This window comes from Mesocricetus auratus, unplaced genomic scaffold, assembly GCF_017639785.1.
Source record: "Mesocricetus auratus isolate SY011 unplaced genomic scaffold, BCM_Maur_2.0 Super-Scaffold_100001, whole genome shotgun sequence".
NCBI lineage: Eukaryota > Metazoa > Chordata > Mammalia > Rodentia > Cricetidae > Mesocricetus > Mesocricetus auratus.
Window position 1 is genome coordinate 13,685,713 of NW_024429187.1, and position 15,973 is coordinate 13,701,685.

General features: G+C 45.2%; 1 protein-coding gene across 1 annotated transcript in view; it reads right to left on the reverse strand.

The window, feature by feature from the left end:
- Positions 1 to 5,285: 5,285 nt before the first annotated feature.
- Positions 5,286 to 15,973, reverse strand: part of Lmntd1 (lamin tail domain containing 1) — a 46,131-nt gene continuing 35,443 nt past the window's right edge. The window contains exon 9 of the mRNA XM_040743599.1: positions 5,286 to 6,292. Coding sequence (XP_040599533.1) covers positions 6,264 to 6,292 — 29 coding nt within the window. The 3' untranslated portion in view covers positions 5,286 to 6,263. The remainder of the gene's footprint in view (positions 6,293 to 15,973) is intronic.

Consider the following 15,973-nt stretch of genomic DNA (forward strand, 5'->3'; position numbering starts at 1 on the left):
AAGAGGTGTTACCGAATAAGATGCTAGACTTCTAACTTCATATGTAAGTGAACACCCCTTGACATGCATACACCTGTATTTACATGTACTCACCACACACACACACACATACACACACACACACACACACACACACACACTGTTCTTTTTGTATATAACAATTCTTTATTGATTCTTTGGAAATCTCACATCATACACCCCAATCCTGCTCATACCCTAGTTCCTTCATATCCTCCCCTCACGCCTGCTGCATCCCCCCCAAATCAATTAAAAACAAAAGGACCACATTGCTCCTCTGTCTTTCCAACACCTCTTCATTCATCCTAGTGGCTTTGGGAGCTGTGGTGTGTCACATAGGAGACCCTTTTGTTCAGTCAGCCCCATTCATAAAACGGTCATTGCAATGAGCCACAGGCCGTGTTTCAGGCCTCTGGGGCACCCTCATCACTGGTGCATAACCACAGCCCTCTTAGATATCCCCCGGAGCCCCAGTCACAGGGATCTTGCGTCATCATTCCACAGGACCAGTCCCTTCATGCACTCCAGTGTCATAGATGGGGTAGATGTTAGGGTTGACCAACATAAGGCCCAGGATGCGGGTCTGGGTGGTAGCTGAGCTGGCTGGTCCAGGCCACTGAGACTACACACTCAGGCAAGGGGCAGGGCCAGCTGCTATCCAATGAGGGGCAGGGCTGGCTCAGCATGGCCTGCTCTCGGATTTCAACATGTGTGGTTCCTAAGACCCCCTGTAGTAGCACAGATCATGGATATCATCACAGATCCCAGCTGCAGCAGGATCATGGACTCAGATAAGGCCCTCAGCAGTAGCTGGTACTTGGACATCACCATGGTCTTGGTGGCATAGGCCACCCAGGTCAGTATGGCCTTGGTGGCAGCAACATACTGCCTGGGGACACCAACATGGTCTCAGGTAACTGTCCAGACCTTGGGTATCTACACAGTCCTTGGTAGTAACTGAGCCACAGACATCAGTTTAGCCCATGGCTGATGCTGGACCATGACACACGTTTTGAAGTTTTCCCCATGGTGATGGACAATGGCTGGCTACTGATGGTGAGTCTGTTTGGAAGGCAGCTCAGAAGAAGATCAGGATAAGATGGAGATGACCAAGACTCCATCCTTTGCTTTGAGTTTCAGTCTGTGAAGTTGTCTTCAGCATTTGTGTTGGGCAGTTGTGAGGTGAAGTGATGAATGGGCCGAGTTCAACTATAATTTGTAAGGGAGAGATCTTACACACCTGTAGCACTGACCATGCCCGTTTGGTACATGGGAGAAGGCAGGGGTATAAAGACCTAGGAGGATGGGGACACTCTTCTCTTGGGGTTCTGGTGGGGTCGCGGAGACGAGCGGACTGCTGACCTCAGGTTCTCGGCTTCTCATGTGACTTCTCCATAATAAAGTATCATACGAAATCCCTTCCTGTATCCCTCGTGCAGCTTAATATTTCCATGATAATAGTTCCCAGGACAGAGGGTGCTGTGACCAGATGGCGCTGTGTGTTGATGCCCAAGTTACCAGCTCCACCAGGCTTAATTTTACATTTCCCAGAAATTGTATTTTTGGCTGTTTAGATAATTATTCTTCAAGTTCTAAGACTGTCATGTTACTCTGACATTAATATTAAGAGTTAAAACAACACTGACAGCCAACCAGCGCACTGAAACTTATGTTGGTCCAGTCTGTGCCTTCCGATTTGGGTTGTCTCTCGTTTCTTTTTGGCAGAATGGGATAAATGTCAGATGCCGATGCCCGCAAATGATTCAGTAACAAAAGAGTCAGAGACAAGTCGCCCCTCCTGCTCTTCTTACAATGAAGAGACGAGAAATGGTTTTAGGCACATTTTTCATTTTCCCAAAGAGGCCCCTCCTGTCTCCAGAGCCGCCCCGGAATCTTCTCAGAGCCCCTCAGCCCCCAGGTGCAGAGCTGGTTGACTGTCTGTGTCTTCCTCCTTATTGAGAGGTACAGACCCAGGAACGGCTGCTGATGAATTAATTACCCTTTGTCAACAGTGTTCTGAGGTTGAGGCTGCTCTATGCTGCAGCCCACCTCCCTTGGCACAGTGCCCATGCCTGCTTCAGCCAAAGGCTCTGTGAAATGACCACCACACAACTCACTGGCCCTTTTCCTCTGTGTCTCAGGTGTCTGATCATCATCTCTGTAAGAGTTACGCCCCCTCTTCCCAGGTTTTGGTATGTCACTACAGATGAAGGGAAAATTATTCTGATTAGCAGAGAATGGAATGCCCATCCGGCATATCAGGGTGTCCTGAAGGAAGAATAACGGCTGTGGTGTTAGGGCTAGGGGGCAGTATAAGTTATGCACAAGAATTGCAGGTCTCTAACTCCTTGGTTAAAGCATGTCTTTCCTGACTTGCCTAGGGTGAAGGCTGGGCATGAGTCACAGACCACAGGACAGCTCCAGCCCCAATCCAGTTTTCAAGGTGGGGTCTGTTTGCATGGATCAAAATTAGGGCACAGAGAGACTTTCCCTCAAACTGGCCAGACATGTGGGCTGAGGGAGAGAGGAAGACAGAGAGGGGAGGAAGCGGGGGGGGGTTGGTAGGGGTAGGGAGTGGGATGGGTGGGGGAGTGGAGAGGAGAGCAATAGTGAGGGGGAAGGAGAGAGCACATGTGCAGGCGAGAGCTGTAAAACGCTGACCTCACTCACGCTGGGCAGAACCTCCCAGTCCCTGAGACCGTGGCGGTTTCACAGGTTTTCGCCTATCCTGGGCTTTGAACATGAGGATGAAAGTGGTTCTACGGTAGGTTACCAGCTCGCCAGACGCTTTCACCTCTCATTCCTCTTATATTGGCACCAAATCGTGTAAAGGGAAGCTTTTTCCTTGAGAGAAGCCTTCCCGCCAGCCTGGTTCTAGAGCCGCATGAGTCCCAAATAAACACACAGGAGGCTATATTAATTATGAAGCTGTTTGTCTTTCGTGTTTCTTACTGGCTAGCTCTGACTTAAGTATTTACCCCATAATTGTTAATCTAAGTATTTCTCTTACCGCAGAACTTTCCGGGCTTCCTACCCCATGGACTTACATCTTGACTCTGTGTTTCTCCTTCCCAGAGTTCTCCTGGACTCCTAGTCCCACCTATCTTGGTTCCAACAGTGCTTTATTAACATATACATAGACATCCTTGGGATGTCTAAGGTGTACCCCGGACATATAGGAACCAGGCAACACATTTAAAATGGAATTTTCCCTCCTGGGACAGGCTGAGACTCTATAATGTCCAGGCAGGAGGTCTCAGCCTGGGACTGACTGAGCTCTGGTCTGGTCTGTGGGAAAAAAAAAACAAACGAAAAAACCCTGCAGATAGTCCCTGGCATTCTGCTGTCTGTAAACCATGTAATGCCTTTAACCAGCATGACTAGAACGCAGCCTGCTGGCCTCTTCACTTTCCCCACACAATACACTGATGCCACAGGGAGAAGCTGGGCAGACAGGATCGGCGTAGTCAGCCAGCGGCAACCACTGTGGGAAACAGACAGTGGTGACATGGTGTCCAAAGAACGTTGCAGGCTGACGCATCACCTCAGGGGCTGAAGGACAGTGGTTACGATTGGTGAAGCGATGAGGAGGAATACATCACAAGGACAAGCGGCCACCAGGAAGTGCAACCACCATGGTTTCAAATGTCGGTAACACCGCGTCACAGTAAGGAACACGGGGCGTTTTCTTTTTGAGCTGTTGTGTCCCGACGTCTCACTTAGGAAGACTGAGCCCCGGAGAAACTACTGATGTCGGGGTCTGAAGGAAGACTGAGCCCAGGAGAAACTACTGATGTCGGGGTCTGAGGGAGGGTCTCTCGAGGTCGTAAGGTCACCCTGCATCTAGTGTGGGTTATTTGTACGAATAAGGACCGATGCCCACAGCTTGGTTCACAGAAGGACTTACCGCGAGTACTTCAGTAGGAGCACCTATTCCAGTGTACAAGACTGCCTGTGGAGTACCACAGCTGCTGCGGTTATGAGTTAACCATAGCCAGTGTTAGCGGTATTTGATGGTTATTAGTTAACCACAGCCAGCGTTAGCGGTACTTGGTTGTTTTGAGTTAATAATCTGCATAGTGGTATTTGGTTGGTTATGAGTTAACCATAACCATCACTAGTGGTATTTGGTTGGTTATGAGTTAACCATAACCATCACTAGCGGTATTTGGTCTAATCTACAGATCTAGTGCAGTGTCAATGCTTGACTCCAGAGGGTGATGTGTAACCAGACCCTGTTCTGCTGGGCTGTTTTGTTTGCTGTCCTAGTCTCCCAAGTGTGTCCCATGGGTCAGCAGGTTGATGACAGCTATACTATCAGACAGGAAAAGTCCCCTGGGATTCCCAGCACTCTCTAGCTTGTGACAAGTTCTTTCTGCAGGGCTCTGTGACATGTCCACCTCAGCCCTGTTACCAACACGGGAGTCACAGCCTGGTGCCCCAAGTCAGGCCCGCGACCCACACTCAATAGCCAGTAACAAATTAACAGTGGGGAGCCAAGGATGGAGGGCTGTTCCATGTGACCACACCAGGAAGAGGGACAAAGAAATACAGTGACATCCCTCAGAGTCCTTCAGGGCCGTGAAGTGAGACCAAAGTGTAAACAGAGGGCCAGGCGTGTGTGTGTGTGTGTGTGTGTGTGTGTGTGTGTGTGTGTGTGTGTATGTGTGTGTGAGAGCAGCCCTGGTCAGGGAGTGTCTGAGCTTCCATCTCACCAGAAAGGGGTCTCAAAAGTTGTCAGAACTGTGTGAAATCTCTCTCCCAGAGATAAGACTCCCCCTGGCTGATGCCTTTCCCTTCTCCCCAGTGAGATTCCTGGGAGACTCTCATTTTTCTGGGGTTCATTGTTTCAACAGTCAGATGGTCAGATGGAGAGACAAGACTCTCTTCAGGGTATCTGAATCTCTGCCAGGTGTCCTTCAGAAGAAGAGGTGATGACTGGGAGGGCTGGAGAGAGACTGGACAGCCCAGCAACCGGAGAAACCCCTGGTACACATGAGGGGAGTGAAGGGGACAGCAGCTGTGGGGAACAGAAGACTGTCAGGTCTGACACATAGGCCAGGGCACTCACAGACTGGTGTCAGGACACCGTGTTTCTGTTCTTACGTTGAGGGATGGTCTATAGCCAGAAAACGAGCACCGACACATCACTGGCTGTAGATGTGAACTTTGGAAAGACAGACCGTGCCTTGTCCTTGGCAAAGCAGAAAACTGCCTGGTCTAGATGCTTTTCTGTTGCTGTGATAAGAAACCACGGCCAAGGCAGCTTACAAAAGAAGTGTGTTTATTTGGGCTTACAGTTCCACAGGGTTAGAGTCCATGACCGTCATGGTGGGGAGCATGGCGGCAGGCAGGCAAGTGTGGCGCTGGAGCAGCAGTTGAGAGCCCACATCTTGAGACACAACCATGAGGCAGGAAGAGCTAACTGGGTCTGGTATGGGTTTTTCGCAACTTCAAAAGCTAGTGACACAACACCTACAACAGGGTCACAGCTCCTAATCCTTCCCAAATAGCTCCACCAACTCTAGATCAAGATTCAAACACTGGAGCCTACGGGGGCCATTATCCTTGACACCATCACAATGTCTTTCAATGTCATTAAAAATGTCCCAGTACGGAGCCCCACAGGCTCTTAAGCTTCCGGTATGCAACTAATGACACGTTGCTCACACAGAATGGATCATGTTGGTTTACATGTAGAGTTCTGACTCTAGATTTCAGTGACATATTACTTACCTACCAACAAAGATAAAATGAATATCTGGGGCAAATTACTTCTCATTCCCAGAAAGTATATCATGTAATAAGAAGACAAAACCTGACATATCTGAAAGCAACAGAAATGTGTGTGGGAAAATTAGAGAAGACAGGTAAGTTGCTAGGCATTGGTGGGCACAACTTTAATCTCACTGCTCAGGAGGCAGAGGCAGGTGGATCTTTGTGAGTTGGAGGCCAGCCTGGTCTACACAGCAAGTTACAGGACAGTCAGAGCTCTGTTGCTGGGTTCTGTTTTTCAAAAAAACAAAGAGAGGGAAAAAAGAAAAATCCATTTTCTGAGTATTCCAAATACCTTATTACATCAGGAGACTGAGGCAGGAAGATTGACATAAGTTTAAGGCCAGCTTCAGTCATAAAGTGAGAACCTCAATTTTCTTTTTACAATAATTTGAAATATCATTTTTCTATGGGGAAAGCAAGTTTACAATAGTTACTTACTTTCATTGATTGAATTATTTTCTGCTTTCTTATGACTTTGATTTCTTTTTCTTGGTCCCTAAAAACAAAAAAGGGCAGGAGTTCAGGTCGATGTTCCAAGTGTCCACTTTTCACAGAAAAGCCAATCTTAGCATGAGCTAACAGTATTGGGGTTTCCTTTAATTTGAAGAGATCTGTGGTTTGAAGTCAGTGTTTAATAGAGACCTAGTAACTACTTGAGAAAAGTAGTTTTCAATCACTGTGAAGTCCAAGTTATCAGTGAGCAATGAAAAGGAGACATAGTCAAAATATAATAAAAACAGAAGACTGTAACTGCGGAGCAGGAGTGTGTACAAGCCATTTACTTCCGGTGCAGCAGACTGACTGATGAGCTTATGTGCTCTGCACCGAGTTGCATCTCCAGGCCTCTATTTACTTTTATAACTTCTTGGAGACGGCACCAAGTTGAAGAGGTCACCACCATTTATCTGCACCTTTGTCAAGGGTGGGTGACGTGTGCTCTTCATGCTCAGGCACCTGTGGGCATGGTTCCTGCCCTCACTAATGCTTAAGGCTCTGGTATAAAATAGCAGACTCTGTGCTGGGCCCACACCTTCCCTCTATAGCCCACACTTTTAACCACGTCTGCAGCGCGTTTAAAATCCATATACGGTGTGAATGCCCTGCGTGGCACCGCTGTTGTGCTGTTTCTTTAAGGCACAGTGACAATGCACATGGTTAGTGTTTTCTTTCCAAGTACTTTATTCTGTGGTTGGTCAAGTTTGGTGTCGGATAAATCTGTGGGTGAACCCTCCTGAATCCAGGCGAGGCGACTGTGCCTCGGTGGAACTGAAGGCCCTGCTGTGTAAACATAAATATTCATGTATGAACCGGAGTATCACACTGAAGAGTGGTGACACCAAGCACAGAGTACTTCTGTGCCAGAGATGAGACCACATAGCTGAAAAGTAAAAACTAAGAAAAAGTAAATATTCTAAGTGCAGGCTGGTGTGGTGATTCACGCTTCAATCTCACCACAGGGGCAGAGATGAAGCCACCACAGACCAGAGTTCAAGGTTATGCTGGCCACATAGTAATTCCAGGCCTGCCTGGGTCACAGAGTAAGACTTAGTCTCAAAAAACAAACAAACAAACAAAAACCCAACACCAAACAACCAGGCAGAACGTTCTGTGACAACAGGGAAGCTCCCCAGGCATACCCGACAATTCAGGATTACCAGGTGTTGCCAGTGTTTGATTACAAAGAACAACCCCCAGGTCCTGGCTGTGAGGATGTGATAGGCGGAGCCCACCATGGCGCAGATGCATTGTCATCAGCAGTGATTTTCTCAGCCACAGACTGTAATCGGATGTTTCCTGTCTCAGTTGCCTTGTCCCAAATAACCAACTCAGAGACTTAATATGAATTGTAAATGCTCATCCAATAGCTCAGGCTTATTACTAATTAGCTCTTACATTTTAAGTTAACCCATATTCCTTATTTATGCTCTGCCACACGGCAGCACCTTTGTTAGCATGGCTCTGCATCTGCCAGAGGCTCCTGACTCTGCTCTTCTTCTTCCCAGAATTCTCTCTGTGTCAGGCTGTCTCACCCAATCTCTTCCTGCCCAGCTATTGGCCAGTCAGCTTTTTATTACCAATGAGAGCAATGCACGTTTAGTGTACAAAGATTGTCCCACAATAATGGACAGTTTCCTGAACCCAGTGAATGAGGATTCTATTTGGCACAGTCCGGTGTAAACTTCCTGGATATTCCTGGGACTGGGTTATAACTTCTGTTCTAAAGGGTTTGTCACATAGATCTAGAAGGAAGGGAGTCTTCACGGTCCATCTTCTGGGGTACTCTGTGGGCATGAAACAGGGCTGGAACATATTTCATGTATGCTCTTGCAGTCTGGCTAGCGTGAGGGTGAAGGCTTTGGACCCTGTAAGCCCCTATCTCGAGATACAAAGGGTTGCAGCTTCACAGACACTTACAGGAAACCCCATCATTCTGCTTCAGTCTTGGAGGGTGATGGCAATTTCTTGGGTAATTGAGGCTGAAATGTTTAGCCCCTTCTAAATTTAGTTGGAATGCTCTGAATTCCTGAAATTGTGTTTTTAATTGTGTAATGAAATGGATCATTGATGACATGATTCTGCATAAGTGGGGTTACAGTCTCTCCTCACTAAAGAGCGATTTATAGCACTGTACTGTGCTGAAATTTAGAGGTGAAAGATACAGTTATGTTATTGGGATTATGAAAGAATGCCTGTTTGACTATTAAAGAAACACACAGAAGGAGGGGCACACCATGCTCCCCTCACTCTTAGGTCTTTTGTTTAAAAACAAAGTCACTACAAGATCACAGTCCGAATTCTGTAAACCAGCAGGATGCTGCCATCGTCACACACGGGGGTAGCATACGCTTCTTGGCTTAAGCATTCTTAGTTTGACAAGGGACTTGAGCAGTCACGGGGTATTCTGCATGTCTTCTCAAGTCATTTCCTAACCCTTCTGACAGGAATCAGCCTTTCCATTCCATGGGAAATGCCTGCTTTTCTGTGTGTTGAAGCTTCCTGTATAAAGATTCATGCATTTTTGTCATACTGGGTCTGTCTTCACCTCCCTGGGAACCAGGGCTACCATTGTGTGCCGCCATGCTTGGCTTCACATGGGTGCCAGGGATCCGAATTCAGGTCCTCGTGTTTACACGGCAAGCACTTCACTCTCTAAGCTGTCTCCCCAGACACACACACACACACACACACACACACACACAAGACTAATACTGCAAGCCATAGATATATGAATGGAGACATTCCAAATTCTTAATATAATAAGTTTAGACCATGTAAAAATAGCAAGCAACAATGAACAGATGCTAGCTTGAACACATGAGGGAAATTCACATCACACCTGCTTTGGGAGCAGTTTCTTATGGGAAATACCTTGATCCCAAGACAGATGCCGGATCTAATGACCTGTAGTGAGTAATGACCCAGAGTTCAGCTTAAGTAAAGTCCCCTAGGCGTGATCTTGGGGTATAGACCTTATGCTGATGAGACTTTAAACATCTTACTGTTGCATGAGGCTTTGGTTTTCTTTATTTCTAACAGTGGGCTTTTGTTGTGTGGCTCTGCAACCTTCAGGGATGACAAACCGTTATTACCACAATAACATTGATGCTGAAGACGGCAGCCGCTGTACAGCACACAATTAAAATGAATTCCAACTGCAGAATACAACAGGCATCATGGCTGATGGGTCAAACGCCTTAAGCACTGTGCAACACAGGGCCTGTTCAGCAACAAACTGTGGCAGTGATTGTCATGTTAATGTACCCAATACCTGACAGGAAGCAGTTTGAGGAAGAAGGTTTAGCTATGGCTGCTGTGTGAGGCGGCTGGTCATGGTCACAGTCATGGTCATGGTCATGGTCACGGTCATATTCACAGTCAGCAGGTAGGGAGCACAGAGCACACAGGAAGCTCTCTTAAGACCCACACCGGTGATCTCACTTCTCCTGCTGGGGTCCAAGTGCTCAAAGACAGGAGTCTATGGGGACAGTTCAGTTCAAACCACAATAGCAGCACACTTGCTACCTGTCACTGACTGATGTCAGGACGAGTTCCCATTGTCAAGTCGCAGGAGGAGACTGAGAAAGTTGCCCACAGACTTATGCCATCACTGCCAAGAACACAGCACTTCTGGAAGTGGTTCTCAACCTTCCTGATGCCGCCGCACTTTAATACAGTGCCTCATGCTGTGGTGACTCCCCGCCCATAAAATGATTTCTTTGCTACTTCATAACCGTCATTTCGCTGTTATGAATTGCAAAGTAAACATCTGATATGCAGGATATCTGGTATGCAACCCCAAAGGGTTCTTGACGTACAAGTTAAGAACCACTATGCTAGAGGAACGTGGATGGGTTTGCTCAGCAAACTTTAGGCCCTCACAGTGTTCTACCAAGAATGCCTCAGCTGCTTGCTCCTGCTTCCGTTTTTCACTGCAAACTTGTTGTGAGAGAGCTGGCTCGGTGCTTAAGGGCACTTGTTGCTTTTGCTTAGGGCCTGCATTTGTATCTTAGCAACCATCTCCAGAGGCTCACAACTGCCACGGCACTGGTTAGCACATAAAGATTTCAGCATGATTTTCCCAAGAACAGCCAGGAAATATAGGCATCCATTTCATTCATATGTTGTGTGTGCATGTGTGCACATGTAGTGTGTGCCTGCGTGTGCGTACAGTTTGTATGCACATGTGCTTGTGTGTGTGCATGTGCACACACATATAGTATGTTTGTGTGAGTGTGTGTATGCATGTGTGCGTGTGTGTACATGTTTGTGTGTGCACATGCTTATATATGTGTGTGCAAGTGCTTGTGTGTATGTATGTGTGCACATGCCTTTATGTTTGTGCACGTATCTGTACATGCTTGTTTGTGTGCGCATGCTTGTGTGTATGTGTGCGTGTGTGTATGTGTGTGTGTGTGTGTGTGTGTGAGAGAGAGAGAGAGACTCCTGATGCCCACTGAGGTTAAAAGAGGATGTTAGATCACCTGGAACTAGTGTTACAGATGGTTGTGATCCTTCCATGTAGGTGTTGGGAACTGAACTGTGGTCCTGTATTTGACTGTCTTTTTTCACAGGGAGCCCACTGTCTAAAGCTAAATCTGGAGTGGCCACAGCTTTGTGTAGGTCACCTGTCTCAGGAGCAACAATCCAACCTAACAATGTCTAAGCAAGATCACCTGTGTCTCAGTCGACAGCTCTGAAGACTTGCCGATGCAAGCTGGCTCCTCCACCCTAGCACGCGGTTGTATCTAGGGCATTTCTGCCCACTCTATGACGCTATAGAGGAGTCATAGGCAAACTTGTAATCCAGAGATCTCAGGGAGATGTTGTGTCCAGGATATGTTTATATCCTGCTGTTCAGAATGTAGGTTGCTATGTGGTTCTGCTAGTTGTAGCGGAGGTGAAAACTAGTCTTACTCTCTGAAGCCTTGTGCCTGCATTTCTCTGGGTCTTGCACCGTAAAGGAACAGTGTTTTACAACACTGATTAGTCATCTGTGCCATGAGGGATGCCTGGGAGTCACTGAGCTGCAAGCTCTATTACCATTAGTTCTTGACACATCACAGTGGAATGGTCGGCTCTGCCTTACTCGAGGCCACTTTCTTCTATTCAGTAAGTCTTGCATCATTAATATTCACCGAGGTCACCGACGAGTCCTTGCGGAGTCTTCTCCATCCTTGTCGGAGCACAGCTGTCATTGCTCACTACTGCATCCGTACCTCCCTTTCCTTCTGGTCGTAAAGTTACAGGTGTGTGTGTCTGCGTATACGCGCGCATGGGTGGGCCACAGGTCAGCCTCAGGTGTCATTCCCCAGACATTGTCTATTGTTTTGAAGTCAGATCTCTCACAGCCCTGGTGCTTGCCGGGCTGACTGGGCAGCTGAACCATGAGCCTCAGGGCTCCTCCGGTCTCCACTTCTCCAGAGCTCTAAGAATAAATACCAGGTCTTAAAAAGTGGGCTCTGAGGTGCGGAACTCAGGTCTTTGTGCCTGCAAGAAAGCACTTAACTGACTGAGCTATCTGCCCAGTCCTTGTCATCACATTTAAAAAGGTAAATTTAAATACAGCAAGGTTCACAAATCATGACTGCACAGCCTGAGGGCAGTTAACATATACATATAACCACTATTCAGGCCAAGAAATGGAACCTCTCTCTCCTTACTCCACAAGTAGCTTCTGGGGATGTCCGCATACCTCTTCTGTCAGTCACGCATGACTCTTCCAATTGTTGACACAATGGTTTTGTTTTTGAGCTTTGTATGCATGGCCTCACCCGATAAATGTTCTTCGTCTGAGGCCGTCAACTCGGGAGGATGCTGGCGATATATACTGATGATACTGCCATGCTTCATTCAATGCTATTCCTTATGTCTTAAGTTTGTTCATCTATTTGGTGGATGAGGAACTGGATGCCTCTAGTGTTACGGTATTATAAATCAAGACCCAGCAGCCATTACTGTATGTGTCATAACAACCATATGCCAGCATATGGAGTTGCCAAGAAAAGAATTATGGAGCTGTGGGGTAATAGGATACAAGAATTTTCTCTTTTTCTTGAATTCTTACACTTGGGCTTCTAGTGCAGTACTGAACAAGAGTCACAGAATGAGAATTCTTGCCTTGCTCTAGACTTAGAGAAATTCGCTTTAGGATTGTAGAATACCACTTATCAAGTTGAGAAACATTCTTTAGTTCTAATATTTAATATTTTTACTCTCACGGATAGGTAATGGATTTTATAAGGTGCATATTTTACATTAATCGAGATCACTAGCTATAATTTTCTCTTAAAATTTTTACGTGATAAGTGGTTAAATATTATTATTATTTTCTTTTAAAGGTATGAGTATTTTTCAGTGTGTTTGCACCACATGCATGCCTGGAGTCCCTGGAGGACAGAAGAGTGCAACAGGTACCCAGGGCTGGAGTTACAGATGATTGTGGACAGCCATGTGGGCCCTGGGAGCTGAGCGTGGGCCCTCTGGGAGAGCAGCCAGTGCTCTTAACTGCAGGGCCATCTCCCGCGCTGTGATTGAGTTTTAAAGGTTAAAGCATTTAAGAAATAAACCCAGCTTGCCTGCAGTAGTTATTCTGGATAACCTGCACGCCAGAGAAGGACTCTCTGAGAAATACATGAGGCATGTGTGTTATGGTGTCATAGCTGTGACACTCTGTCCTTTGGTCCAGGCTAAGTTGTACCACACACTGTTAGCTAAGCTGCTACTGCCTCAACGTACTGGAGATACAAGGCACTTGAGCCTGTACTAAAGATTTAAACCCTCAGAGAAGTGTAGACAATTCATCCTGGAATGTGGAACTCATCTGTCTGTTTTGTTATGCAGGACATGCACGCACCTGAACTTTTCAGAGGAATTTCACCATGAAAGAGCGATGAGTCTGTCAACACCAACACACCAGCTTCTGTCCCTGTAGTCACAGGGAATAAGGGAAGCTCTCAAACTCTCTCTAGAGCAGTGTGGGAAATGAAAGCTGAAGCTGTATGTGCTGCACAGCTGAGCACACACACACACACACACACACACACACACACACACACACACACACACACACAAGGCTGCTGTGATAGATACAGAATGCCCATCTACATTGCTGTAGAACAAGACAGTATAAGAATAGGAAGTCATCTTATCAGACCACCATGCTTTAAGGTTACCATTCAACAACAACACAAATTGCAGAAACAAACTCATGGAAATTGAACAACGTGCAGTTGCACCATTTATGGGTCAAGGAAGAAATAAAGAAATTAAAGACTTCCTGGAATTCAATGAGAATGAAGACACAACATACCCAAACTTGTGGGACACTTTGAAAGCAGTGCTAAGAGGAAAGTTCATAGCACTAAGTTCTCACATGAAGAAACTGGAGAATAGTCAAACTAGAGAATTAGCAGCACAACTGAAAGCTCTAGAACAAAAAGAAGCAAACTCACCCTGGAGGAGTAGATGCCAGGAAATAATCAAACTGAGGGCTGAACTCAATAAAGTAGAAACAAAGAAAACAATACAAAGAATTAATAGAACAAAGAATTGGTCCCTGAAGAAAATCAACAAGATAGGCAAACTTTATCCAAACTAAAAGTCAGAGACAGAACATGCGAATTAACAAAATCAGAAATGAAAAGGGAGACATTAACAACGGTGAGGAAATCCAAAGAATCATCAGGTCATACTTTGAAAACCTATACTCCACAAAATTTGAAAATTTAAAGGAAATGGACAATTTTCTGGATATGTATCACTTAAAGCAAGAGCAGATAAGTAATTTAAACAGACCTATAACCCCTAATGAAATAGAAGCAGTCATCAAAAGTCTCCCAACCAAACAAAGCCCAAGGCCAGATGGCTTCAGTGCAGAATTCTACCAGAAATTCAAAGAAGAGCTAATACCATTTCTCCTCAAATTGTTCCACACAATAGAAGCAGAAGGTTCATTGCCAAACTCTTAATGAGGCCACAATTATCTTGGTACACAAACCACACAGACACAACTAAAAAAGAGAACTACAGACCAATATCCCTCATGAACATTGATGCAACAATACTCAATAAAATACTAGCAAATCGAATCCAAGAACACATCAGAAAAATCTCCCACCATGATCAAATAGACTTCATCCCAGAGATGCAGGGATGGTTCAACATACAAAAATCTATCAATGTAATCCACCATATAAACAAACTGCAAAAGAACACCACATGACCATCTCACTAGATACCAAAAAAGCCTTTGAAAAAATCCAGCACTCCTTCATGATAAAGGTCTTGGATAGATCAGGGATAACAGGAACATACTTAAACATAATAAAAACAATACACAGCAAACCAACAGCCAACATCAAACTAAATGGAGAGAAACTCAAAGCAATTCCACTGAAATCAGGATCAAGACAAGGCTGTCCACTCTCTCCATATCTCTTCAATATTGTACTTGAAGTTCTAGCTAGAGCAATAAGACAATAAAAGGAGATCAAAGGGATTCAAACTGGAAAGGAAGAAGTCAAACTTTCACTATTTGCAGATGATATGTTAGTTTATACAAGTGACCTGAAAAATTTTATCTGGGAACTCCTACAGCTGATAAACATCTTCAGCAAAGTGGCAGGATACAAAATTAACCAAAAAAATCAGTAGCCCTACCATATACAGACAATAAATGGGCTGAGAAAGAAATCAGAGAAAAATCATTTTTACAACAGCCACAAACAACATAAAATATCTTGGAGTAATGCTAACCAAACAAGTGAAAGACCTGTATAGCAAGAACTTTGAGTCTTTAAAGAAAGAAATTAAAGAAGACACCTGAAAATGGAAAGATCTACCATGCTCTTGGATAGGTAGGATAAATGTAGTAAAAATGGCAATCTTGCCAAAAGCAATCTACAGATTCAATGAAATCCCCCCAAAAATACCAGAACAATTCTTCACAGACCTTGAAAGAACAATAATCAACTTTATATGGAAAACCAAAAGACCCAGGATAGCCAAAACAACCATATACAATAAAGTAACTTCTGGAGGCATCACCATCCCTGACTTCAACCTCTATTATAAAGCTTTATTCCTGAAAACAGCTTGGTATTGGCACAAAAATAGACAGGTAAACCAATGGAATTAAATTGAAAGCCCTGATATCAACCCACAAACTTACGAACACTTGAATTTTGACAAAGAAGCTAAAATTATACAATGAAAAAAAAGTAACAAATGGTGCTGGCATAACTGGATATTGGCATGTGGAAGACTAGATCCATGTCTATCGCCATGTATAAAACTTAAGTTCAAATGGATCAAAGACCTTAACATAAATCCAGCCACACTGAACCTCTTAGAAGAGAAAGTGAGAAGTACCCTTGAACGAATTGGTACAGGAGACCTCTTCCTGGACATAACACCAGTAGCACAGACATGGAGATCGATAATGGGACCTCCTGAAACTGAGAAGTTTCTGTAAGGCAAAGGACACAGTCAAGAAGACAAAATGGCAGCCCACAGAATGGGAAGAGATATTCACCAACCCCACATCTGATAGAGGGCTGATCTCCAAAATTTACAAAGAACTCAAGAAGCAAGTCTCCAGAACATCAAAGGATTCGATTAAAAAGTGGGCTGCAGAACTAAATAGAGAATTTTCAATAGAGGAGTCTAAAATGGCTGA